We start from the raw sequence: 27,189 nt of genomic DNA, 5'->3' as shown, positions 1-27,189 counted from the left end.
AACATTACTTTCCCAATTCAAACATGACATTTTGAAAATCATCCATGAATTACATGCCTCAAGAATGAAAGGCTTTTCTGTGCCATTCAAAAGTTTGTTTGTTTTTTTTTTTTTTCACTTTGAGGGCAATCATGAAGATCTATAAGGGCACATTTATTACTCCCAGAACAGATAGAAAATTAGCAAAGTTATAAAATTCTTACCCAGCTTTGCTATTGCAGCTGTGTCTCAATTCAGTCCCTAGATAATTCCCCTGCCACTAAAATGGTTAAGGATGATGTTATTTTTACCGTTACAGGCGAGGCACTGGTATTTGTATGTTGGCTTTCCAGATCTCCACATAGAGATCTAAACAAAAAAATTATCTGTATCTAAGCTTTGTTCTTCTGGTGGGGTTCAATGAAGAGTTGCTAGTTGCATAAATTTGTTCCAGAAAATCTTATCTTCTGGTCCCAGAAAATATCCTTCTTCTTCTAATGCCATATGGCAAACCAATTGTAAACCTCAGAAAAGTAACTGACTGTGAGCTTTGTGCCTTAATTTACACTACCGTATGCAGGACCTGTACACATGGATGTATGTTTCACATAGACCCACCCAGTAATTACTGAGGCAAGCCTTTAATTTTTCTGAAATTATGCAGGCATAATGGCAAGGACACACACATTTTTCCATTGGAAATTGTAAATGGATGACAAAGAGAGAATTCCACCCCATACCCCTCCCCACACTTCCTGAGAAGTTTTTTCATAGTTCATATATCAGGACAGAGTTAATGCTTATGGGGGTTTTGATCACTCTCCCTCAGTTGTTTTGAGCAGTGCTACTAAAATTGTGGCCCTTGATGTGATACTGGTCCATCTGTATAGTAAGCAAGAAAGTGAATTCTAAAACTAAGAAAAAATGTTTAAAAACTTACACAGGTATTTGGAGGAGCAATTTTCTAGCTGTTGAATCTAATCACAAAAGTTAGGAGATTAATTGTGTAAAAATTCTGTGGTGTTGAACTATAATAGAGCTTCCGTCTCTGAGCAGAATGAGATAGGTTTTTTTTTTTTTTTTTGGTAGATCTACCATCTACAGTAAAACCTCATCTTCAAATGTGTATGATAACAATCATAAGCTTATATTTGAATATATTATATTTGAATTGTATACTCAGTAAAGCAGAAAGTGACGTCTTGGTTTGGAATTCTGCAGAAGCATGCCCTGAGAGAAGGATCTGAGTGAGTTAATTTGGGAGATCCTATAGCAAGTATCAGTAGCAAGTAGGAAAGAGAGGTAGGAAAGGGGAGGACCTAAAAAAACCTGTGTTACCAAGCAGGTTACCACCATGGATGAGTAGAACTCACTCCCACAGGGAGCTCTAAGAACGATATATTTCATATGCCTTATGAAGTATATTTCATACTTCATAACTGTGTTACTTGAGGAGTGAGGGAGCTGGGATATTCATCCACCAAGTGCCTGCCAGTCAACTATTGAGTGCTCCTTGGAGAATCTGGTTATAAGGGGTTCTGTTAACTCCCTGGCACTTCCAATCTGCTTTTATATAAACCAAGTGGGTTCCAGTGACTGGAGAGAGCTGTCAGGAAAAGACTTGCAGAAGCTTCCAGTTGAAGTTGGACTTAGCTGAACAGATATGGAAGGGGCTAAGGGGAACTTCAGGATACCTAATGCACTGGTCAATATAAGTAATGTAGGTAGGACAGGTGATCTTATCCCAATTTACAGATCAGGAAAATGAGACACAGATGAGCCCTATAATACAATATGGAAGAGCAGCAAGAAGGATCTTTCCCTTTGGCCACCTACTTTTGGGCTTTCCCAGGGATCCTTCTGTTGCTTCTGCTTCCTGACGTATGTCATCAGGTGACTGGTGGTGAACCTCTGAGATGGTGATTGGCTGGGTGGTAGCACAATTCTGCTTCCTGGACTCCCAACTAGATTCCCTAGTCATGCTTGCAGAGTGGTGTGGTAGGTAGCAGAGCTTTGGGGAATGAGGAGTGATAAACTTCTCTGTGGTCTGATTTACAAAGGTTTTATACACTATCCCCCTGGGCTTCACCCATCAAATAGTCTATAGCAGAGAGGACATCCAGGCCATCATAGAATACAATTTCTTTTCTTTTTTCCAGGAGGACAACATTTATTTTTCTTCTTTACCTACTCATTGTAGGTATGACTTACCTAGGTGAAGAGAAAACAAGGACCTGAAAATCAAATTATCCCTTTTATTATAATTTCTTTTTATACAACCTTTTCAACCTAGAGTCAGGTAACTTAACTACCTATCTTTCTCATCAAAGGAAAAGGGTCCTGCACATTACAATAGGCAAAAAAGGTTTTCAGGAAATAAAATATTTTCAATTGATCCATTACAATTTTTCAATGTTCTTGAGTACATTGGAAAGTGGGAAAGACAGGAGGAAAAAATGGTACTGCAAACAGTGAGACTGTAATAACTTTATTTAGGTTGGTAGTATATTTTATGATTTTTTCCCTCCAAACAGGTACAAAGGAGGTTCAAGTGCTCTATGTGGATGCTTTCTATATCTAAATAATTTTCTTTATTTCCCAGCCAGTGTCTGTCTAAACTGTCTGAAACATATTAAGAATCTAATTGTTCAAAATAACCCTGGGCAATCACAAACAAGGGGGAAGTACATTTTCCAGAAATATTGAATAGTGACATCTCAATGACATTGTCAGAAATGAGAAATGTCAGTTCAAGCTGGAGAATATGATGTGGCCAATTTTTTTTAAAATTTATTTTTATTGTAAACAAATGGGATACATGTTGTTTCTGTTTGTAAATGGAGTAACAGCATACCATTTGCATCATCATACATTTACATAGGGTAATGGTGTTTGATTCATTCTGTTATTGTTTCCTTCCCCCCACCCCTCCCACCACTCTTTTCCCTCTATACAGTCCCTCCTTCCTCCATTCTTGCCCCCCTCCCACCTCCCATTAGGTGTCATCATCCGCTTATCAGTGAGATCATTTGTCCTTTGGTCCTTTGAGATTGGCTTATCTCACTTAGCATGATATTCTCCAATTTCATCCATTTGCCTGCAAATGCCATAATTTTATTATTCTTTATAGCTGAGTAATATTCCATTGTGTATATATATATATATGTATACCACAGTTTCTTTTTTTATTGTAAACAAATGGGATACATGTTGTTTCTCTGTTTGTACATGGAGTCAAGGCATACCATTTGTGTAATCATAAATTTACATAGGGTAATGTTGTTTGATTCATTCTATTATTTTTTCCCTTCCCCAACCCCTCCCACTCCTCTTTTCCCTCTATACAGTCCTTCCTTCCTCCATTCTTACCACCCTTCTTATCCCTAACCCTAAACGTAAACCCTAACCCTAACGCTAACCCCTCCCACTCCCCATTATATGTCCTCATTCACTTATCAAAGAGATCATTCGTCCTTTAGTTTTTGAGATTGGCTTATCTCACTTAGCATGATATTCTCCAATTTCATCCATTTGCCTGCAAATGCCATAATTTTATCATTCTTCATGGCAGAGTAATATTCCATTGTATATATATGCCACAGTTTCTTTTTTTTTCTTTTTTTTATTGTAAACAAATGGGATACATGTTGTTTCTCTGTTTGTACATGGCGTAAAGGTGTACCATTTGTGTAATCATAAATTTACACAGGGTAATGTTGTTTGATTCATTCTGTTATTTTTTCCCTTCCCCCCTACCCCTCCAACCCCTCTTTTCCCTCTATACAGTCCTTGCTTCCTCCATTCTTGCCCCCCTCCCTAACCCTAACTCTAACCCTAACACTAACCCCTCCCACCCCCCATTATGTGTCATCATCCACTTATTAGCGATATCATTCGTCCTTTGGTTTTTTGAGATTGGCTTATCTCACTTAGCATGATATTCTCCAGTTTCATCCATTTGCCTGCAAATGCCATAATTTTATCATTCTTTATGGCTGAATAATATTCCATTGTATATACATACCACAGTTTCTTTATCCATTCATCAATTGAAGGACATATAGGTTGGTTCCACAATCTGGCTATTGTGAACTGAGCAGCAATGAACATTGATGTGGCGGTATCTCTGTAGTATGCTGATTTTAAGTCCTTTGGATATAGGCCAAGGAGTGGGATAGCTGGGTCAAATGGTGGTTCCATTCCAAGCGTTCTGAGGAATCTCCATACTGCTTTCCAGAGTGGTTGCACTAATTTGCAACCCCACCAGTAATATATGAGTGTACCTTTTTCCCCACATTCTTGCCAACACCTATTGTTGCTTGTGTTCTTGATAATCGCCATTCTAATTGGGGTGAGATGGAATCTTAGGGTAGTTTTGATTTGCATTTCTCTTATTACTAGAGATGTTGAACATTTTTTCATGTATCTGTTGATTGCTTATGCATCTTCTGTGAAGTGTCTGTTCATTTCCTTAGCCCATTTGTTGATTGGATTATTTGTATTCTTGGTGTAGAGTTTTTTGAGTTCTTTATAGATTCTGGAAATTAGCGCTCTATCTGAAGTATGAGTGACAAAGATATTCTCCCACTCTGTAGGCTCTCTCTTCACATTACTGATAGTTTCCTTTGCTGAGAGAAAGCTTTTTAGTTTGAGTCTATCCCAGTTGCTGATTCTTGCTTTTATTTCTTGTGCTATGGGAGTCCTGTTAAGGAAGTCTCATCCTAAGCCAACAAATTGAAGATTTGGACCTACTTTTTCTTCTATAAGATGAAGGGTCTCTGGTCGGATTCCGAGGTCCTTGATCCATTTTGAGTTGAGTTTTGTGCAGGGTGAGAGATAGGGGTTTAATTTTATTCTGTTGCATATGGTTTTCCAGTTTTCCCAGTACCATTTGTTGAAGAGGCTATCTTTTCTCCATTGCATATTTTTGACCCCTTTGTCTAGTATGAGAAAATTGTATTTATTTGGGTTTGTGTCCATGTCCTCTATTCTGTACCATTGATCTACCTGTCTATTTTGGTACCAATACCATGCCGTTTTTGTTACTATTGCTTTGTAATAGAGTTGAAGATCTGGTATTGCGATACCCCCTGCTTCGCTCTTTCTACTGAGGATTGCTTTAGCTATTCTGGGTTTTTAATTCTTCCAGATGAATTTCATAATTGCTTGCTCTATTTCTGTAAGGTACATCATTGGGATTTTAATTGGAATAGCATTGAATCTGTAGAGCACGTTAGGTAGGATGGCCATTTTGACAATATTAATTCTGCCTATCCAAGAACATGGGAGATCTTTCCATCTTCTAAGGTTTTCTTTAATTTCTTTCTTTAGTGTTCTGTAGTTCTCATTGTAGAGGTCTTTCACCTCTTGTGAGATTGATTCCCAAGTATTTTATTTTTTTCGATGCTATTGTGAATGGGGTAGTTTTCCTAACTTCTCTTTCTGAAGATTCATCACTTATGTATAAAAATGCATTGGATTTATGAGCATTGATCTTGTAACCTGCTACTTTACTGAATTCAATTATGAGTTCTAAAAGTTTTCTGGTGGAATTTCCTGATTCCTCTAAGTATATAATCATATCTTCAGCAAATAGGGATAGTTTGAGTTCTTCTTTTCCTATTCGTATCCCTTTAATTTCTTTGGTCTGTCTAATTGCTCTGGCTAGAGTTTCAAGGGCGATGTTGAATAGAAGTGGTGAAAGAGGGCATCCCTGCCTTGTTCCAGTTTTTAGGGGGAATGCTTTCAGTTTTTCACCATTTAGAATGATATTAGCCATGGGCTTAGCGTAGATGGCCTTTACAATGTTAAGGAATGTTCCCACTATCCCTATTTTTTCTAGTGTTTTGAGCATGAAGGGGTGCTGTATTTTATCAAATGCTTTTTCTGCATCTATTGAAATAATCATGTGATTCTTGACTTTAAGTCTATTGATATGGTGAATTACATTTATTGATTTCCTGATGTTGAACCAACCTTGCATCCCTGGGATGAAACCCACTTGATCATGGTGCACTATCTTTTTAATATGTTTTTGTATGCAATTTGCTAAAATTTTGTTGAGAATTTTTGTGTCGATGTTCATTAAGGATATTGGTCTGAAATTTTCTTTCCTCAATGTGTCTCTGCCTGGTTTAGGTATCAGGGTGATATTGGTTTCATAGAATGAGTTTGGGAGGGTTCCTTCCTCTTCTATTTCCTGGAATACTTTGAGGAGTATTGGAATGAGCTCTTCTTTAAAGGTTTTGTAGAACTCGGCTGAGAACCCATCTGGTCCCGGACTTTTCTTTGTTGGTAGGCTTTTGATGACCTCTTCTATTTCATTGCTTGAAATTGATTTGTTTAAGTTGTGTATGTCCTCCTCGTTCAGTTTAGGTAATTCATATGTCTCTAGAAACTTGTTGATGTCTTTGAAGTTTTCTGTTTTGTTGGAGTATAGATTTTCAAAATAGCTTCTAATTATGTTTTGTACTTCACTCGTGTCTGTTGTGATATTTCCTTGTTCACTCCGAATTTTAGTAATTTGAGTTTTCTCCCTTTTTCTCTTTGTTAGTGTGGCTAAGGGTTTATCAATTTTGTTTATTTTTTCAAAGAACCAACTATTTATTTTGTTAATTTTTCCGATTGTTTCTTTTGTTTCAATTTCATTGATTTCGGCTCTGATTTTAACTATTTCCTGTTTTCTACTACTTTTGGTTTCGGTGTGCTCTTCTTTTTCTAGGGCTTTGAGCTGTAGTGTTAAGTCGTTTATTTGTTGATTTCTACTTCTTTTGTTGAATGCGCCCCATGAAATAAATCTTCCTCTAAGTACTGCTTTCATAGTGTCCCAGAGATTTTGATATGATGTGTGTTTGTTCTCGTTTACTTCTAAGAATTTTTTTATTTCCCTATGATGTCTTCTGTTATCCATTCATCATATAATAGTGTATTATTTAATCTCCAGGTATTGGAGAAGTTTCTGTTTTTTATTCTGTCATTTATTTCTAATTTCAATCCATTATGACCTGATAGTACAAGGTAGTATCTCTATCTTCTTGTATTTGCTAACGGTAGCTTTGTGGCATAAAATATCATCTATTTTAGAGAAGGATCCATGTGCTGCTGAGAAGAAAGTGTATTCGTTCTTGGTTGGATGGTATATTCTGTATATGTCGGTTGCGTCTAAATTGTTGATTGTGTTATTGAGATCTATGGTTTCTTTATTCAATTTTTGTTTGGAAGATCTATCCAGTGGTGAGAGAGGTGTGTTAAAATCGCCTAGTATTATTGTTTTGTGGTCTATTTGATTTCTGGAATTGAGAAGGATTTGTTTGACGTACATGGATGAGCCAATGTTCGGGGCATAGATATTTATAATTGTTATGTCTTGCTGATTTATGCTTCCCTTAAGCAGTATGTAATGTCCTTCTTTATCCCTTCTGACTAGTTTTGGCTTGAAGTCCACATTATCTGAAATGAGGATGGATACTCCAGCTTTTTTGTTGTGTCCGTGTGCATGGTATGTTTTTTCCCCATCCTTTCACCTTTAGTCTATGGGTATCTCTTTCTATGAGATGAGTCTCTTGCAGGCAGCATATTGTTGGATTTTTCTTTTTAATCCAATCTGCCAGTCTATGTCTTTTGATTGATGAGTTCAGGCCATTAATATTCAGGGTTATTACTGTGATATGATTTGTGTTCCCAGTCATTTGACTCATTTTTGTTTTCTGACATGATTTGGTTTTTCCTTTATTTGGCTATTCCTTTAGGCTAGTTCCTCCCGTTGCTGATTTGCATCATTGTTTTTCATCTCTTCCTCATGGAATATTTTGCTGAGAATGTTCTGTAATGCCGGCTTTCTTTTTGTAAATTCCTTTAGCTTTTGTTTATCATGGAAGGATCTTATTTCATTGTCAAATCTGAAAGTAAGTTTTTCTGGGTATAAGATTCTTGGCTGGCATCCGTTTTCTTTCAGGGCTTGGTAAATGTTGTTCCAGGCCCTTCTAACTTTTAGGGTCTGGATTGAAAAATCTGCTGATATTCTTATTGGTTTCCCCCGAATGTAATTTGATTCTTTTCTCTTGCAGCCTTTAAAATTCTGTCTTTATTTTGTATGTTAGGTATTTTCATAATAATGCGCCTTGGTGTGTGTCTCTTGTAATTTTGTATATTTGGAGTCCTATAAGTCTCTTGAATTTGATCTTCCATTTCATTCTTCAGATTTGGGAAATTTTCTGATATTATTTCATTGAATAGATTGTTCATTCCTTTGGTTTGTTTCTCTAAGCCTTCCTCAATCCCAATAATTCTTAAATTTGGCCTTTTCATGATATCCCATAATTCTTGTAGATTCTGTTCATGATTTCTTACCATCTTCTCTGTTTGGTCAACTTTGTTTTCAAGATTAAAATTTTGTCTTCAATGTCTGAGGTTCTGTCTTCCAGGTGTTCTATCCTATTGGTTATGCTTTCTATGGAGTTTTTAACTTGGTTTATTGTTTCCTTCATTTCAAGGATTTCTGTTTTTTTTTTTTTTCAGTATCTCTAACTCTTTATTGAAATGATCTCTTGCTTCCCATATTTGCTCTTTTAACTGTTGATTGGTGCCATCATTTAATGCCTGCATTTGCTCTTTCATCTCCTCCTTCAATACCTGCATTTGCTCTTTCATCTTCTCGTTTGTTTCCCTGATTGTTTTAATTATGTACATTCTGAACTCCCTTTCTGACATTTCTTCTGCTGTGCTGTCATTGGGTTTTATTGATATAGTATCTAGGTTTGTTTGGGACATTTTCTTCCCTTGTTTTCTCTTATTGATCAGATATCAGTGGGACTCTGAGATATTGCAGATTTCCTCTATTGGCTTATAGTGTCCTTGTAGATTTCCAATGTATCACCTCCCAGCCTTCAGTAGCCTGAAGCCTTGGAGAACTTGATAATGCAGTGCTTCCGAAGAAAGCTGCCCCTAGCCCCCTACTGGTTCCAGGGCTTGGAGCTGGCTCTGTGCGGAAAGGCTCTCACTGGGCGGTCTGCTCTGAGAAGCTGGTCGTGCAAGGAGCCTGCCGCTGGAGGGAGCAGGGCTGCTTGGGGAAGTCCCTGGCTGCCCTGTCCTGGTCCCTGAAGCTGGCTGCAGGCCGGAACTCGCCGCTGGAGGGACTTGGAGCTGGTTCTGTGCAGAAAGGCTCTCACTGGGTGGCCTACTCCAAGAAGCTGGCTGTGTGGGAGGAGCCCACTGCTGGAGTGAGCAGGAGTGAGCAGGGCTACCTGGGGAAGACTCCAGCTGCCCTGCCCTGCTCTGATAAGCCACCCCTATCTGGGCCTGCCGCCCAGGCCGAGCTTCACCCAGTGGGGGAGACTCACCCTGTGGCTCTATTTTAGTCCGAGTCTCTCAATGCCTCCCCTTCCTGAATCCTGGGTTCTGGAGCGACTAGAGATGCAGTCACCCTCTAGTCCACCATCTTGGATCACCCCACAGTTTCTTTATCCATTTATCAATTGAAGGACATCTAGGTTGGTTCCATAGTCTGGCTATTGTGAATTGAGCAGCTATGAACATTGATGTGGCTGTATTTCTGTAGTATGCTGATTTTAAGTCCTTTGGGTATAGGCCAAGAAGTGGGATAGCTGGGTCAAATGGTGGGTCCATTCCAAGTTTTCTATGGAATCTCCACACTGCTTTCCAGAGTGGCTGCACAATTTGCATTCCCACCAGCAATGTATGAGTGTACCTTTTTCCCCACATCCTCTCCAACACCTGTTGTTGCTTGTATTCTTGATAATCGCCATTCTAATTGGGGTGAGATGGAATCTTAGTGTAGTTTTGATTTGCATTTCTTTTATTACTAAAGATGGTGAACATTTTTTCATATGTTTGTCGATTGCTTGTAGATCTTCTTCTGTGAAGCATCTGTTCATATCCTTAGCCCATTTGTTGATTGGGTTATTTGTATTCTTCATGTAGAGTTTTTTGAGTTCTTTATATATTCTGGAAATGAGTGCTCTATCTGAAGTATGATTGGCAAAGATTTTCTCCCACTCAGTAGGCTCTCTCTTTGCATTGCTGGTAGTTTCCTTTGCTGAGAGGAAGCTATTTAGTTTGAATCTATCCCAGTTATTGATTCTTGCTTTTATTTCTTGTGCTATGGGAGTCCTGTTAAGGAAGTCTGATTCTAAGCCAACAAGTTGAAGATTTGGACCTACTTTTTCTTCCATAAGATGCAGGGTCTCTGGTCTGTTCTCAAGGTCCTTGAACCAGTGTGAGTTGATTTTTGTGCAGGGTGGGAGATAGGGGTTTAGTTTCATTTTATTGCATAAGGATTTCCAGTTTTCCCAGCACCATTTGTTGAAGAGACTATTTTTTCTCCATTACATATTTTTAGCCCCTTTGTCTAGTATGAGAAAATTGTATTTATTTGGGTTTGTGTCCATGTCCTCTATTCTGTACCATTGATCTACCTATTTTGGTGTACCTATTTTGGTCTGTCTATTTTAGTGCCAATACCATGCTGTTTTTGTTACTATTGCTTTGTAGTATAGTTGAAGTTCTGGTATTGCTATACCCCCTGTTTCATTCTTTCTGCTAAGGATTGCTTTAGCTATTCTGGGTTTCTTATTCTTCCAGATGAATTTCATGATTGCTTGCTCTATTTCTGTAAGGTACATCATTGGAATTTTAATTGGAATTGCATTGAATCTGTTTAGCACTTTTGGTAGTATGGTCATTTTGACAATATTAATTCTGCCTATCCTAGAACATGGGAGATCTTTCCATCTTCTAAGGTCTTCCTCAATTTCTTTCTTTGATGTGGCCAATTCTTAAAGAGAGAACAAAATCAGACTAATAAGAGTATGAAATACATATATTCAAGATTAAAAGAGCTCCTTGGAAAGACAATGAAATAAATAATGGCAGGGGGAGCAGAACATGAGTGGAACTTAGAGAGTTTACTTACGTAGACTCTTCACTGTGCTAGCATTCCTTTCTCCAAAGGAAAAACATAAACTCCATGAAAAATATTTTAAAATGTATTTCAAACTGCTACAATAATTTATTGTCAGCAAATGGTAGCTGTGAAAGAGGACCCCCACCCTCAACGAAGGGAAAGGACAGGAGTTTCTAATTAGAATTAACTAGCTGCTTTTTATGGCGAGGGAGTGTGATACAAAGGAGAAGGTATTCCCCATCCCAGAGAGGTGCCTTTCCCCCCTTACTGCAGTTTGCTTTTGCATAGGTGCTGAAATATCTGCTGACTAACCAGAGCAAGTGAAGTTTATAAAGACAAAGTCTAGGTGTGACAAAGACAAAAGGATACGTGTAAAGGATATAGGGTCCACGACTCCTATGTGTGGAAAAAAATAACAACTAATAAAGATCCCAAGAATATCATTTCTTGATGATGGCAGAGCCACAAGATAGAAGGAGCCCAGGTTCCCATGTCATCACTTAGATTAGGGCCACTTCATTAGAATCATACTCTTTTGACTTTTATTGTGTTAAGTCACTTGGTTTTGAGGATTACATATTACAACAACTAGCACCACCTCAACATCATGCATTTGTAATCAAATATATGTCTTTATATGACTCACCATTATCTCATATTTTAAACTTATTTGCCATTTGTCTATCCTTGAAGACTGCTGTATTTCTGACAACTGGAACTATGTTTGGCACCTAGCTGATGCTCAATGAATATTTGTCAAATGACCCAATTGCACATAGTTCATGACAGGCCCTGTCCTAAGGGCCTCAGGTATCTTATTCAGTTATCACAACAACCATATGAGGAAACTGAAACTTAGGCTGATTAACTTATCCAGTGATCCTCAGTAGGCAAGTGAGGGAGCCAGTGCTGGAATCTAGGCAGTCTGTCTTAAACTCGTAAGCCCTCTGCACTTTGCCTGAATGTACCGAATGTGTATGCCGTGTACAGTACTAGGAGCTGTGGGTGCAGGAAGATATGAGACACAGCACCTTCCCTAGAAGTCTCCCCAGCAGGAAACAGCATGTGCTTATGTGCAATGGGAAGAACAGACCAGTCTCTGTTCTTGTCCAGGAAGCAGACTATTGTCTAGAAGTGGGCTACTTAATTGAGCAAGGACTCAGCTACACCATCAGAAAATCCTCTTATGGGCTATGACAGAACGAGCAGAATACATGGATAAAGCCACATCTTTTTTGAGCTATTTGAATAAAGGCAAAGTGAGTCACAGAAAAGAACTGATCCTACAGATCTTAGGAAGAGTTAGGAGGAGATAGAGCACCGGGGTTAGATTTAAGGGTGTGAGCTTGATGATCAGATAAAATTGACTTCAACTAAATCTTCTATTTACCAAGCCCTATGACATCGGGCAAGTTAACTAGCCTTGTTGGGCTTATTCCCTCATCTAAAAAATGAAGTGATTAGCAAATTGTGTGCTCAGAAAACAGTGGCTGGTATATTACTTATTCTTTAATCCCTGGTCTCAGGACAGGGATTTACCATCTTGGCTACTGAAATATAAAGACAGAAACACTTGTGGGAATATAATGGTGGCAGACACTAGCACTGGAGTGGAAGAGAAACCTATGCACTTCCCCAGCCTCTCCTCCTTCCTTCCCACATGCAGCCACTAGGGGGCCCTGGTCGTCTCTGCCACAGTTGGTGTGTTCAGATGGGGCACTCAGGAGCTCCATGGATGATTAGTAAGAGGGTTTCTTTCTAGAGAGGCAAAGGAGCAAGGCATCCGGGCAGAGGACAATGGGTTGTTTTCACAGATTCTGCCGTGAGGCTTTGGACATCCTGCTCTGCTGCTGGCAAAGTTGGTCCTTGAACACATGAACCACCACCTACAAAGGGAACTACTTGGGGTTGCTCTGGGGCCAGCTGGGGGTCTTGTGCTGAATGAGATAGGGGTCTTCTTGTCTTATTGGATAATCTGGGAATTTCTGAGGATTGTTCACTGGCCCTCTGGAACTTTATAATTTAGCAAATTTCTAGAGGTGTGGAACCAACCCGGTAAGACATGCAAGGCCAGAATGTTCTCAGTGGGCAAATTGCCCAGGAGCTGTTTCCTATTCCCAATTCACCCCACCTTCCAGCTTTCAGTTCATTAGGTCAGCAAGGTGCTGAAATTGCCCATGGAAAACTGACTCTTATCAGTCACTCTCACGCAGCATGCAAGCTCTCTGTTCTTAACTCCGTGTTAAATCCCTAACAAAAACTCAGCAGTTAGACTCCAGTTCTCACCATTCTTGTCTGTCCACTCATTACTCTAAACATTCGAATTTTCAGAAAACACCCTTCTCTTTCCTAGTTCCTTTTGTTAACTCCTTTCTCGTTTCTGCTTTATAAAAATACCGCTCCTTCCCTGGAACCAACAGATACTTTCCTGATTCTTAACACTGTACTCCCATGGTACTGGGCATTTACTTTAAATAGAATGTTTTTCAGAGGTTCTTGGTGCTTTACTCATTTCTATATTTCCTTGTTACTCATTTGAGCTGCCTGTGTGCTTATCACTAGCTTCCGCTTGAATGTATGTCCTGATATGGAAAGCACCACCTTAAAAGCAACGCAACCCATTGCCAGTGAATTCTCTTTGCACAAGTTGTTTTCCTTATATTAGAAACCAGACCATCTATTCAGATGTGAATAAGGCTTCTCATTCCATTACTTGACGTAGATCCTACAAATATCCTGATGGGCAATACTTTCTAAAGTACAAATGTTTCATGCTAAATTATAAATGATAATAAGTAATTCACATGATGAGTAGTTCTACCTATTAGCGTCATTGCATTTTTGTCTGGAAGTGATCTTACTCATCTGAGCTGTCTTAAACTTTTGCTCAGCTTGGCTTTCTTAGTTCTAGAGATGGGTAAAAAGTTACATGTGTTTTAATGGGCTTCAGTCATTCGGGGCTGGGCGGATGCCCTTAGTGCCAAAGATGCTCTGACTTATACCAGGCACCAATGTATCATTCAATGAACCTTTTGTTCTCACTTGGATTGAAGTTTTCTCTCACCTTCCTTGAAGCCTGGCTTCACTAGGGCTACTTATGGCATTTGTATTATGAATCAAAGATGCAGGTTACACATTTTATTATAATTTTATTATATATTCTCTTTTCCTGGAGTTTTGCAAGTAAAAGATGGCATAAGAACCACATCTTTATTCATCCTAAGTTCCACCCTATAGAACCAGGTCATCTTACAATTGCTTGATGTACAAGACCCAATAACTCAATAAATACTTTACAAAAATATTGCAGTTTTTTTCTTTCTTAAAACATATGAAAATTAAGATTTCTCAGACTTCAGTCCCTCTCCCTTTTTTTATATTTATTTATTAGGAATACACTGGTGGAGAAAAAAATAATATAGCATTAAAATAAAATAGGTGAAATGAGGGTCCATATTCTTTTCCCATTTGTTATGCTTTTTTCCTTTGGAAAAGTGCTACTCCTTGTTTTTATGTCTGAACTTTCTGTAATCTTCTGAACCTACTAAGCTATGAGCAGAAATTCTACTGTTTGGGGGCCTTTAGTAGAATAATAGCATTACGCTAACATTGGTCTTTTATTTTAAAGCCTATTTAAAATCAGGCCTCAGATGTGCTCCTAAAAATATCCATTTACCTCCTTACCCCCTACCCAGTCTGAGGCAAAAGAATTTTGGAATCTGAGACTCCAGCAAGGTGCCTTATGAATACATAACATTTGGTTTAAGGTGGGCGTCCTTATGTTGTGATACATTTCCATAGCGCCATTTATTTTTAAGGAAATCATCGCAAAAATTCCCTTTCTCTTCCACTTCCCTAAGCCCCTTTTTTTCTGAACTCTCTCAGAAGTGATTAGTTTCACAATGAAAACTCCAGAGAAAAAGTTAAGCTTAAGTCACATTTGTATTAAATAAGTTAGATATAAAAACTGCTTATAGTGTTCACACCTTCAGTCTCCTTCCTCATTTTCTTCCCATGGCCACCCTGGATCCAGGTGTGAATTGGATCACACCCACGGTGGCTTCCAGTTCTTCTTCTGGTCGCTTTATTGTTCCTTCCCAGCCTCCTGCTCACACAGCCACTAGGAGGACTTCCCAGGAGGTTTGTAGGCACGGTACATGGCAAGGGTGGCTTCACGTGGCAGTCACCCGGGCCTGGTGCATACCCCTAGTGTGATTTATAAAAAATACTCATGTGGTATATATACACATATACACCTATGCAGATAAAAAGAACCGGGCACCAGGTGGCAGATCAGTGCAGTGTGTTTGTGTGCCAAAACCAGAGGTGGCCTTTCTCCACCTCGTCCCAGTCTCTTTAATACTCTCTGGCCTCTTGGAACTGTTTAATGTAGTCCTCATCCGAAGGGCTTTCTGTGCACTTCTGTCCATTGTTGGGAGGCCGAGCTTCATTATACCTGCTCCAGTCGCCCTTGCAAATAATCCAGGGTAGGACGTCCACTTTGTAGTGGAGCTCAGCCGAGAACTCGGTGCTGATGAGGTTGGGTGTCCCTGCCCCTTTGCCCCTGGTGATGAGCTGCATGTTGTCGCCATAGCAACAGTGCTGGGCAGCCAGTGTGGTGCTCTCCAGGGACAGCATGGAGCGGATGCAGTATCGGGCTGTGGGCTTGTAGATCTCCAGCTTCTCCTTGGGCCCACTAGCATCCTTCCAACGGAAGTCCTTGCGCTTGATGCGGTCGAAGATGTCGGCCGTGCTGTAAGCCACCTCAGTGGGGTAGGAGCAGGGGCAGCTGGGCAGGTCATTGATCACTTTGTGCATGTACTTCTTTAAAAATTCGCTTTTGCAACTCATCCATCGCTCACAGCTATCTGTGTCTGAAAAAGGCCAGAAAGAAACTCTTATCCATATGTAAAACTGGCTGGTGGAATGAAACTCAAAAAAGATTTCATCTTACTCCAGTTAGAATGGCTATGATCAAGAACAGAAGCAATAATAGATGTTGGCGTGGATGTGGTAAAAAAAGCACACTTTTACAGAGCTGGTGGAGTTGCAAATTGGTGCAGCCACTCTGGAAAACAGTGTGGAGAATCCTCAGAAAACTTGGAATAGACCCACCTTTTGACCCAGTTATCCCACTTCTCGGTTTATACCCAAAGGACTTAAAATTAGCATACTACAGTAACACAGCCACATCAATATTTATAGCAGCTTCATTCACTTAGGTGGAACCAACCTAGATGCCCTTCAACAGATAAATGGATAAAGAAACTGTGATATATATATATATATATATATATACACACAATGGAATATTATTCAACCATAAAGAAGAACAATATTATGGCATTTGCAGGTAAATGGATGGAACTGGAGAATATCATGCAAAGTGAAATAAGCCAATTCCAAAAAACCAAAGGCTGAATGTTTTCCCTGATAAGTGGATGGCAATATATAATAGGAGGCGGGGGGTGAGAGAAGAATGGAGGAACTTTAGATTACCTAGAGGTAAATGAGAGGGGGGTGGGGAGTCCCTCCTGGAGACAGAGACCTCTACAGGCACCTGGAACCACCAAGACAGGGGATTCTCATCTCTCTTGAACGTGGGAACATCTTTGTTTATAAGACATCCTTCCAATTCCCCACTTTATATCATGAAGAAATTCAGACACACAGAAAAGTAAAAGGACCATATTTATCTAATGACTACCTATATTCTACTGTCTAGATTGCCTATCACTGTATTTGCTCATCTTTTAAAAAATTATGCTGAAATATATGATTTTTTATTCCCCCAATTTTAGTAAGGATTATAAAAACAAAAAAAAACCCACAAAGCAAAAGAAAACAAGAGACACCTCCCAGAGTACATTTTCCGAAGTAACAGTAGCTCCATTATCAACCCTAACAAACTTAACACTAATTCAGAGAGCTGCATTTAATTTCTTCACTAAATAAGTGGTGATGTGATGGTTTAAAAGGCTTTGATGAAACATTTGTAGGACTGAATTTTATTTCTGCCACTCATTGACTGGTTTAAAGGTAGGTTTGGTCTCCCAACCTCCTAACCTGAGGCCTGTATGTAAAGTCATATGATGATATGCCTTAAAGAGGAAAGGAAGCTTAACAAATAGGCCAGAGGCCAGTGAACTGTAGGCTTGACTTACGACCTGCACCCAGAAGTCATGTTTGGTTTTTACAGTATTAAAAAATATTGATTAGTAGAAAACATTTAAGAATTATCTGGTTCCAATTATAATTGTGGATTCCTAACTTCATTTGAAAAGTCCAAAGATCCGTCAACACTGGTCCTGCATTGTCCCATGGGAACAATAGGCCCCATGAACAAGCCATTCACTTGGTCCTCAGTCACCTGAGTCTGTGACCTCTGGTTTAGTGAATGTCTTGGTTTGGGTTTTCTCAGACCCTGAGGCAAAGATTCCAGTGAAAATGGTTCTTCCAGGAGGTGATTCTAGGCCACACCAGCAGGGGAGCGGGGAAGTGAGACAGGGAAGAAAGGGCAGCCAGTCTAAGGTGTAAATCAAACAGGTGCTGAATCCCACTGGGACCTGGGAAACTGTGCAGAGAAGACACTTTAAGATTTCTCCATTCAATGACAATGTTTAACTTTACTTAAGAAATTTATCCTGGAAAATAGCCACACCGCCCTGCCCCCCCACCACCTCCATTCCCTGGACCCTATTGTGTTCTGGACAAGGGCTTCCTGCAAAGAAGCCTGTAGACTCATAGATCCTCTTCCCCATAGTTTACCTGTGACAAACTCAGACACAGCCTTCCAAATTCCTGTCTTTGCTTTATAAATGATTAGTGGAACTGATTGTGTCCACCAAGGGATCAGAACAAAATTTTGAGTCAGGCTCTTTTCTTTTATCAAGCCCCTGGACTTTGACCATTCTCAGCCTATACCAGAACACAGCTTCTTCTTAAGGGTCTCTTCTGAAAAATCAACTGGTCTCAGAGTGAAACACTCTCTGATCTACTCCTCTATCTCATCATGCTCTCCTCCTATTTCTCCTCTTTTATGGTTTTGTTCTTAAAAGTTCCTTAAAGGTCCATGAGTTAAAGGCATGGTTACCAGCATGTGGCACTCCCAGTAGAGAGGTGCTGGAGCCTTTAAGAGATGGGGTCTAGTGGAAGGAAGTTAGGTCACTGGGCGGCATGCCCTTGAAGGGGATATTTGGACCTCAGCCCCTTCCTCTCCTCCTCTCTGCTCTTGGTCAACCTCACTCACAATGCACTTCCCACCATGATGTTCTGCCTCACTGCAGGTCAAACCAACCATGGACTCAAACCTCTGAAACCATGAGCCAAAATAAATCTTTTGTCCTTTAAGTTGATTTTCTCAGCTATTCTGTCACAGCAAGGGAAAGCCAACAAACCCTCCCACACTGGGTTCTCCATAGCTATATTTACTCCTTTATAAAAGAAACCTCCTTTTTCTGGCCTAACTCTTGATGTATGTATAGACCATATGGTCACAGCATTCTTCCTATTGCAAGAATAGGGAGATAATATCTGCCCCTGTCTTCCAAGCAATAATTCTGTGAATAAAGCCCCTCCTTACTACATCTGGATTTGTTTTTATTTAATGGGGATCTGGGTATACATTCATCAGCTCTTATCAATCACCAGTGGGGGCCTGCTCCTGACTGGTGGTCTGCTCTTCAGTGGTGGGCAGGGGCTTAAGAAAACTTCTTAGGCACAGAATCACAGGGGCTAGTTGGTCAGGCCCCTGACATGCAGGAACACAGTGTGGCTCAAGGGACATGGGTGGGTCACCAAGAGCATCTGACTTAGGGAACTAGAGAAGGTAAGATGACACATATCTAAGGAAGCCATCCATGAGGGGATGTGGAAGGGCAAGAAGGGAGGCCAAGGTAAAGATGCAGCAGGGTAAACCAGGGGTACTTTGGAAGCATGTGGCACTTCACTGGTCCTGGGGCACAGCAGGCTTTTGATGGCCCCAGTGTTCTGCTCAGAACTCCTGCAAGACAAACTGCCGTGGACACTTAACTGACTGGCAGTCTCCAGCTGTATCACCTTTGGGTCCACCATGGTGTTCCCATCAAGGCCATGCTCTCCTGGCCAGCTCCTGGTCAATGACCATGCCCAGTAGGGGTGCCTCCAATAGGCAACCTTAGCTGGACATTGGCATGGCTTAGCTTAGCATTGGCATGGCTGAGTTTCTTCCTCCCTAGTTTTCCCTCTTCCTTCCCAGGAGTGAAGCTGTCATCTCATTTTGAAAGCCTTCTCTGCCTGGTGATGCTGTCTCCTTTCTTTTTTTAAAAAAATCATTCCTTCGATAAATCTTATGCACATCTAATTCTACGGGGTTTCTGCTACTCAGAAGACCCAAACTGATACAGATGGCAATAGCAGAGATAGCAAAAGGCATCTCAGGGAGAACACTCAGGTAAGTATGCTGGGCTGGGGCTGGGCACATTTCCCCTTACATTGGAGCAGAAGAAATAGGGAAATAAAATAATTGGTGTAAGATCATGGGAGTCTTGTTCAGTTTAGGCTTGTTCGGGGGTATAGGGAGCCTCTGAAGGTTTGTGAGTGATATTTGTTAATTGAGTTGTGCAGTAAGGAACGAACTCAGTGTAAGGACTCAGGTCAGATACCCTGGGAGGGAACAGGGCATAGGATCAAGAATGGTTAGAAAGTTAGAGCAGCCAGGTCTTGGTGGCTTCTGGGCTGAGGGGAAAGAAAGGAAGGCAGGAGAAGTGACTCATGACTTCAATCCAGGTGCCTGGAAGGCTGGTGGCATTATGAGTGGGAATCAAATGGGCAGCCAGGAAGGATGGTCCAAGGCTCCCGTGTGTAAAATGAGGAAGAGAAAGATAGGGCATCTGTCATGACCCCGTGAGCCCCTGGCAGAAGGTCGTGTGAACTCTCATGTTAAACTGCCTAGGATTAAACCCAACTCAATTACTTAAAAGCTCTGTGACCACGAGCAAGATTTTTTCCCCTTGCTGTGCATCAGTTTTCTTATTTTTAAATTGGGCATAGTAATAATACATCCCTCATAAATTTGGGATAGAGATTAAATGGGAGGGGACGTAGAACGTTCACAGAACCAAGTCCAAAGTGCGGCCATCTGGGATGTGCTGTGGCTCCTTTCAGCTTTGAGTTCTGTTTTAGTCAGCTTTTTTGCTGCTGTAACTAAAAGACCCAACCAGAACAACTGTAGAAGAGGAATAGTTCATTTGAGGGCTCATGGATTCAGAGTCTCAGTCCATTGTCAGCTGGTTTTATTCTTCAGGTCAGCAGGTAAGGCAGAACAACATGGTGGAAGAATGTGGCAGAGGGAAGCAGCTCCCATGATGATCAGAAAGCAGAGAGAGTGATTCCATGTGCCAGATACAAATATGTACCCCAAAGCCATGCCCCCCATGCTAGACTTCCTCCAGTTACACCCCAGTCTTTGGGTGCCAATTAATCCCATCAGATGATGAACTCACTGATTGGGTTAAGGGTCTCAGAACCCAATCTTTTCTTCTCTGAACCTTCTTGCATTGCCTCACATGTGAGTTTTGGGGGAACTCACACCCAAACATAACAAGTTCCATGATCCTGCTATTGTGACCCTCTGACTGAGCAGTTGCTGAGGGAACAAAAGCTCCATCCTAGGCAGTTGCAGAGCCTATAGGGTCTCTTTGGAGAAACAAAATTTAAGAGGTCCCAGAAAATGGCTTTGTATTTTCCCTTCAGGACACAATGTCATATAATGTGTGTACCTAGAGGACATCCATTGACTAATTGTTATTTTGTAATCCAACTTATAATGGGTTTTCAGCATGGTGGGCATCATTATGGCTTGGATGTGAGGTGTCCCCCCAAAGATCCAGTTAATGCAGGAATGTTCAGACATAAAATGATTGGATTATGAGAACTGTGATCTAATCATTTCATCCTAGTTTTTGAATGCACAAGGTCACATTTAGTGTGTAGCTAAGGGTGGTAGGTAATTTTAGGCAGGTGGGGTATAGCTGGAGGAGGTGGGTCACTGGGGGTGTGTCATGGAAAGGGGCATCTTCCCTGTGGTATTTTCCCTCACCTTGGCTTCCTTTTCCTGCCATGAGTTGAGCAGTTTTCCTCAGCTGTACCCTTTCCTCACTTTGGGCCCAGAGCAATGGAGTCAGCCATCTATACACTGAGACCTCTGCTACCATGAGCTACTATGAATTTTCCCTCCGCTTAGTTATTCTCATTGGGCATTTTGGTTACAGCAGTGAAAAGCTGACTAACTGCTTTACAAATATTAACTCATGGAATTCTACAATAGTGCTGTGAGGGAGGCACTCACTCACTATGCTATTTTACAGAAAATTAGAGACTGTACTAGTTAAAGCAGCTTGACCTTGTGCAAGTCAATCTTTTCCCATCTCCGCTTCTCCAATCTTTGGTTTGCCCTTGTATATACTTACTCCACTCTTCCCCTTCCCTATAAACAGGCCTCTCTACCCCTGAGTGCTAGTTGGGTTGGGTCAATGGGAGGACCCCAAGAGGGAGGAGAGTGAGGTTAGAGTATTTATTTCCTCAGCTCCTTCTCATGGTTGCCTATTGTCTGCATCCTCCTGGGAGCCAGGACTTTTGTCAGGTAGCCTTCTCTGTGGGCTCTAGTCACTATTCCTTTCCTGGTCATTTCAGGCCAAAAAGGGGTTAAGGTCCCCTCTGTTGCCAGTTTTGGGATTCTGTGCAATCCCTTCTTGGTTTCCAATCACCCTGCTCATGCCTTTGCAAACAGTCCCTCACCAAATCCTCCTCGGTTACCTAATTTGAGTGTGCCATGTTCTTTCTTGCCTGGATCCTGGTTGAAACCCTGCATCTACCCAGTCCTTGCGTCCTTGGCTACACACTGAATGTGACCTTGTGCATCTGGACTTACTGCAAAAAGGCAAGAGGTTGCCTGCCTGTGGGATATGACCGGAAGAGGCCTGAGAAGATCTCTTCCCTCCAAAATCCACCCTTACTCCTCTTCCGTTTTATATAAAACTCACTTTTAAAGTCATTTTTTTTTTTTAAAGTCAAACGCCTTGTGTGTGCAGAAGGCTTCTGTTCAATGCAACTCGACTATGTGTATGTGAAAGGATTCGGATGAGGTGGAGGCCCTAATAACACAGAATTTCCAAACTACCTCTAGTTTGGCTCATGGAAATGTTCGTATTTAAAATAAACTATTATCAAGTACTGAAAAAATCAAGGTATATTCTAGCAAAAACCCAGATTTGGGGCCTCCCTTGGAAAAACATCTGGCAGTACTATGATTGACATTAATTCCAAGATGGTCCAGTCATGGCTGATCCCTTTGGAAGAGACCTTGAGTTCTTCATTTTGCCAGTCCCTGTTGCTCTCCACTGCCCCCTGCTGTTCCTTTTAATTTTCATTAGCTTGCCAGCACCATTATTTTCTTTTTTCCTTATCTGCCACCCGCTTCTCAACACACTGTTCTACTTAGATCCTTGCCTGACCCCTATAGTTCTTTTAGGAATGTATCTGTTCACCAAACAACATCCTGAAAAGCTGGGCTGTAAAACTAAAATGGATTTAGGACTGTGCAATTTTTGGATGAGGAGGCACAGCCTCAGTTCAGAAAGAATTTAAGACAGAAGAAAGAAATGAGCAATATAGGATTCTATCCAGAAGCACATGAAACTATTTTTAAAAAGCAAGCTTGCAACTAAGTAGTCACTTTCAGTTTAGTTTGGGTCTGTTTATTGTATTTGTGTAACCACTTTCCAACAGAAAAATAGCATAGCAGAGTGTACCAAAGATTTATGAAAATCCTTGCAAGGGAGGGAGTGTATAATATTGAGCAAATGTCCTCTTTCCCTCCCTCTGCAGGAGGACCAATTTTATTGGGGACACTCAGTGGAAGCTGAGTGAGAACAGAATCTGTGGGACTTGAGCTCCTACTATGGGCAGAGACTATGCTAAGGGAAGAGGGAAGTTCCCACCTGCCTCTCACTGTGGAGGCTCTGCAGTGAGCAGGGTGCCCTCAGAAGTGTTGTGTGGCTCAGTCTGGTGCAGAGGGGACAGGAGTACTCTTTCTTCCTTGGAGTATATTCAGCGAGCAAGAAATATGCTGGAAGAACTGGACCCCAGAAGAGGAAAATGAAACATGGATCCAAACATGGCATTGCAAAGGCAAAAGGAATCTCTCAAGCACTAAATCAATATTTGGATAAAAGATGAAAAAAATCTTCTTACCAACTTCAAACAGCTTGGTGGCATTAAAATCCTCACTTCCCGCAAGCAGACTCACTTCGGTGGCAGCTGTCCTGAAAGTGTCTTCAATCCCTAAACACAGACAAGAGCTCATTTTCCCTTGGTTTTATGGAAAAAGTCACCCCCTCCACAATAAAAAACAAATACACCTGAACAAAGCCTTTTTTGTGTTCATTACTACTCATGGGCAGAAACCTGCCAACAGAGGAAACAGTAAAAAGCAGGTAGCAGCGCATAAAATATATTAAAACCCCAGATACCATTCGTAGCATGAAATCAGATCCAAATGTGCCTGAAGGAGTCCTAAGGAACTCCCTCACCAGGCTTGGGGATGAAGTGTGGGCCGTGAGTGGGGAGGACATGTCGATTTGGCTGTCTGCTGGCATCAGGGTGACAAACTAAACTAGAAACAGTAGAGTGTATGATTAAAACTTCATCTTTAATTGACTGACTTAAGTTTCAGTTACTACTAGCTTGTGAACTTGGGCAAATCACTTCATCTTTGTGTGCCTCAGTCTTCACATCTCAGAAATGGGGAGAATTGAAAGACAACCCCAACCCTATACAGTTGAATGAATTGAGTTGTATGCAAAGAAAGCACAGAGGGCAGCAGGGTAAGTAGTGTTAGCTGATGTTTTCTTCTCCAATATTTATCTAGCTCTGCTTGAGGATGCAACAGTCCGTAGTCAAAGACCAGAAGTTAACTCGTATTCTAAGACTTTTAGCACTACTGTCGATGCTTCAGAAAGAATAAGTTGGGCTATTCATCACTTACTTTGAGGATTCAACCCAGGCTTGCTTCAAACTTACCAGTTTCCTTCAAAACTACTATCTACAACTTGGTTTCCTTTAAAAGCTGAAGAAGAGGAAGGAATGGGGAATCAAGGAACTTTTGTTGGGGAACCTTAGCTTTCCTGCTGGGCATGACTTGTTTTCCTTGTAGGGGAGTTTTCTGATTTTATATGAGGCCTCTTGAAGATATTTGTGAGGTTGGCCTAAGGGGCATACTTTTACAGTGTAATCACTGCCAGGCCAGGGAGACCCTGTCTGCTTCATGATTCTTTCCAGTAGCGCTGAAAGTTGGCACACCAAATAAGGCATCAGGTCCTACAAAAGGAAATCTCTCCTTTTCCAAGGGAGCCCTGGAAAGCTGAATCACCAGGAGCAAAGAGACAGAAGGAATGGAAGGAGGACAAGGACAGATTTTAGAAAACAAGTATGTGAACAGAGGGTTGTTAACCATGCTGCTCTTAGTGGTGCCAGAAAACAAGAAAGAAATATTCAAAGTGGTGGCAGAGAAGAGGCTTCCTCTGACAAGAGATCTAAATCTACCACCTTGGGTTCACGACATTAAGTGCTTTCTATATCCATGTGTGGCTGAGTACAATACTCTTTTTTGTAGTGGACTAGAAGAGTTTAGTGGTTCAGAACATGAACTCTGAAATCAGACTGCTTGGATTCAAATTCCATATTGATCACTTGCTGCTAGTCCTGTGCCTCAGTTTCCAAAATGGGTACAATAATAAATACCTATTCATGAGACTCTTGTAAGAAGGATGATCACCATCTTTTTTCTCCTTCAACTCCATCTTACTTTTCTTTTCTTTTCTTTATTTCTTTTTAAATTGTGTGTGTGTGTGTGTGTGTGTGCGCGTGCATGCGCACTGGGAATTGAACCAAGGGCTATGGGCATGTTAGGCAAGTACTCTACTGCTGAGCTACATACCCAGCCAATCTCATTTTCTCTTGCTTTATCTCCTTATCTCCATCATCATCTTATCTTTTTCTTCCTAGATTCCTTCTCTTCTTCAAGTTCTTCCCATCCTTCTCTTCCTCTTTTCATGTTATTATTTCTACCTATCTAAATCCCACTTACTAGACCTCAACTAGGCTCATTATTATGTGCATAGGAAAGATCAGGAAAATTATCTCAATCATTGCTCTACTGTTCTGAAATGTGCTGGAATCAGTTCTCCTGACATTTCAGCCCCACTCTCTGTGTATCTCCTTTAGCCAACAGGACCCATTCCAATGGGTCCTCCTTCTTCGTTCTCTTCAGAAACCCTTTTGTGTTTTCAATTCAGTTTTGTTCCAAATGTTTCTGTGTTGAGAATGGGTTGTCTACTGGTAGAAAAAGGAATCCTGGGGTGCAGGGATCAAATTTTCTATATTTGAAATTTCTTTCAGAAGAAGCCATTTGGAATATATAGTTTTGGGAAAGAGTTTAAGACGTGATTGTTGGCTGGCAGTTTACATGGTAATGGGAAAACATAATAAAACTATGGAGTTACTACAAGAGTTAGTAAGCTTTTGTGGAAGAGATAAGAGAAGGTGGGCATGGGGGTGCACGCCTGTAATTCCAATGAGACAGGAGGACTCAATCCCAATGAGGCAGGAGGATCTCAAGTTTGAGAATAGCCTGGGCAATTTAGGAAGACCCTCTCTTAAAAAAAAAAAAAATGTAGCTCAGTGTTAGAATGCCCCTGGGTTCAATCCCCTGTATTGAAATTAGTGAGTGAATGAATAAATAAATGAATAAATAAATAATTTAATTAAAGGGTCAGAGAGTACACATTTTAGACTTTGTGGGTCACTTATGGTGTTGGTTGCTACTGTCCCCATCTCCTCTTCTTTTCAACCCTTTAAAAACATCTGGGCTATTTAGAAACAGACCCTAGGCTGGACTTGGACCATTGGCCACAGTTTAACAACCACCGTTAGAGTCAATCACAATTATTTTTCATTTCCAATTTCACCAAGTTTGCAATTGGCTTAATTTTTAAAGCACTAATGTGGAATAAAACTATAATTAAATGCTAAGTTTCCCCATGTGCTCTCTGGGCAAGACGTGGGCAGCTGTCAGGTGTCACGAACAGGGCTCTGTGGTTTTTCTGTAAATGGCTACTGACTCTCTCATCTTGGCTTCCTTATCATGTCATAAATGTCTGTTTTCATGAAATCTCTTCACTCCACAACGAATCCCCCATCCAAGGCCCAAACCAACCAGAGTTCCTCTTTTAAATTAAGTAAATAAAATGTGGCATTGTCCTTTAGGTCATGGCTGCTCCCACTGTGCTTAAGACAGAAAATCCATCTTTTCATCCTTTAAGCTCATTAATTATCTCCTATTGTCTCATTCTGTCAGAAGTCTTTCTTTTTTTTTGAGGCACTAGGGATCAAACCCAGAGGAGGATCCAAGATGGTGGACTAGAGGGAGGCTGTGTTCCTTGTCGCTCCGTAACTCCGGTTTCAAGCAGAAGATATCTGTTTCTTGGTGAGGCAGTTTTTGCTGCTTATCGATTCCCTGGTGTTTACCCCATTTGTCTGCTGTGATGACCTGCAGTCTGCCAGCATATCGACGCCTTTTTTAAGTGCAGATTGCTCACTGTCAGGCACCTATCATCTGCCATTTGTCTGCCTCTCGCCTGTCCATCGCCTGCCTTACACCTATCCATCACCCAATGCACGACGAGGTTCACCACCCGATCATCCGACAACAGTCAGCAAACTGATCGCCGACTGCCGTGGAGCACCAGCTGCCTGCTGTTGCCTGGAAGTTCATTGCTACAGTACCTGCAGGACCCCCAGACCAACTGACTGCGCCCTATCACCGGGAACCCAGACTGACTGATTGCACCCGGCCTCCAGGATCCCACGACCACACCAAACACACCGGACCTCCAGGACCTCTGCCTGACCAACTGCATCCTGCCTCCAGGACCTCCAGCTGACCACGGCCACACCCTGAGCTGCAGCTCCCCATTTGCCAACACATTTGGAAGCCAGAGCAGCCATCTTGGATAATCCTGGAAGCCATAGCTCTGATCTTTAGGTGGGGCAAATCCCATCCTGAGACGCCTGCTGGAGGCTGGAGGCTTGAAGCTCATTGTCAGGGGCTATTTGGTCTAGGATTGCATAGTGTCTGAATTGGGCACTGCTAATATTGATCTCCCCTTAAAGAAAGAGTTTTGGAAACCTATAGGACCACTATAAATCTATAGGGGAAAATCTGCAATACCCCAGATCTGCACTGCTAGAGG

The 27,189-nt window shown here is 41.2% G+C and overlaps 1 protein-coding gene across 1 annotated transcript in view; it reads right to left on the bottom strand.

Moving 5' to 3' along the window:
- Positions 1 to 14,049: 14,049 nt before the first annotated feature.
- Positions 14,050 to 27,189, bottom strand: part of Ism1 (isthmin 1) — a 73,600-nt gene continuing 60,460 nt past the window's right edge. The window contains exons 5-6 of the mRNA XM_047535131.1: positions 23,132 to 23,221; positions 14,050 to 15,774 (exon numbers count right to left, since the gene is read on the bottom strand). Of these exons, the coding sequence (XP_047391087.1) occupies positions 15,257 to 15,774; positions 23,132 to 23,221 (608 nt within the window). The 3' untranslated portion in view covers positions 14,050 to 15,256. The remainder of the gene's footprint in view (positions 15,775 to 23,131; positions 23,222 to 27,189) is intronic.

Source organism: Sciurus carolinensis, chromosome 2 (genome assembly GCF_902686445.1).
Source record: "Sciurus carolinensis chromosome 2, mSciCar1.2, whole genome shotgun sequence".
NCBI classification, from domain to species: Eukaryota; Metazoa; Chordata; class Mammalia; order Rodentia; family Sciuridae; genus Sciurus; species Sciurus carolinensis.
The sequence above is the reverse complement of the archived record's forward strand: the minus strand, read 5'-3'. Positions and strand labels throughout refer to the sequence as shown.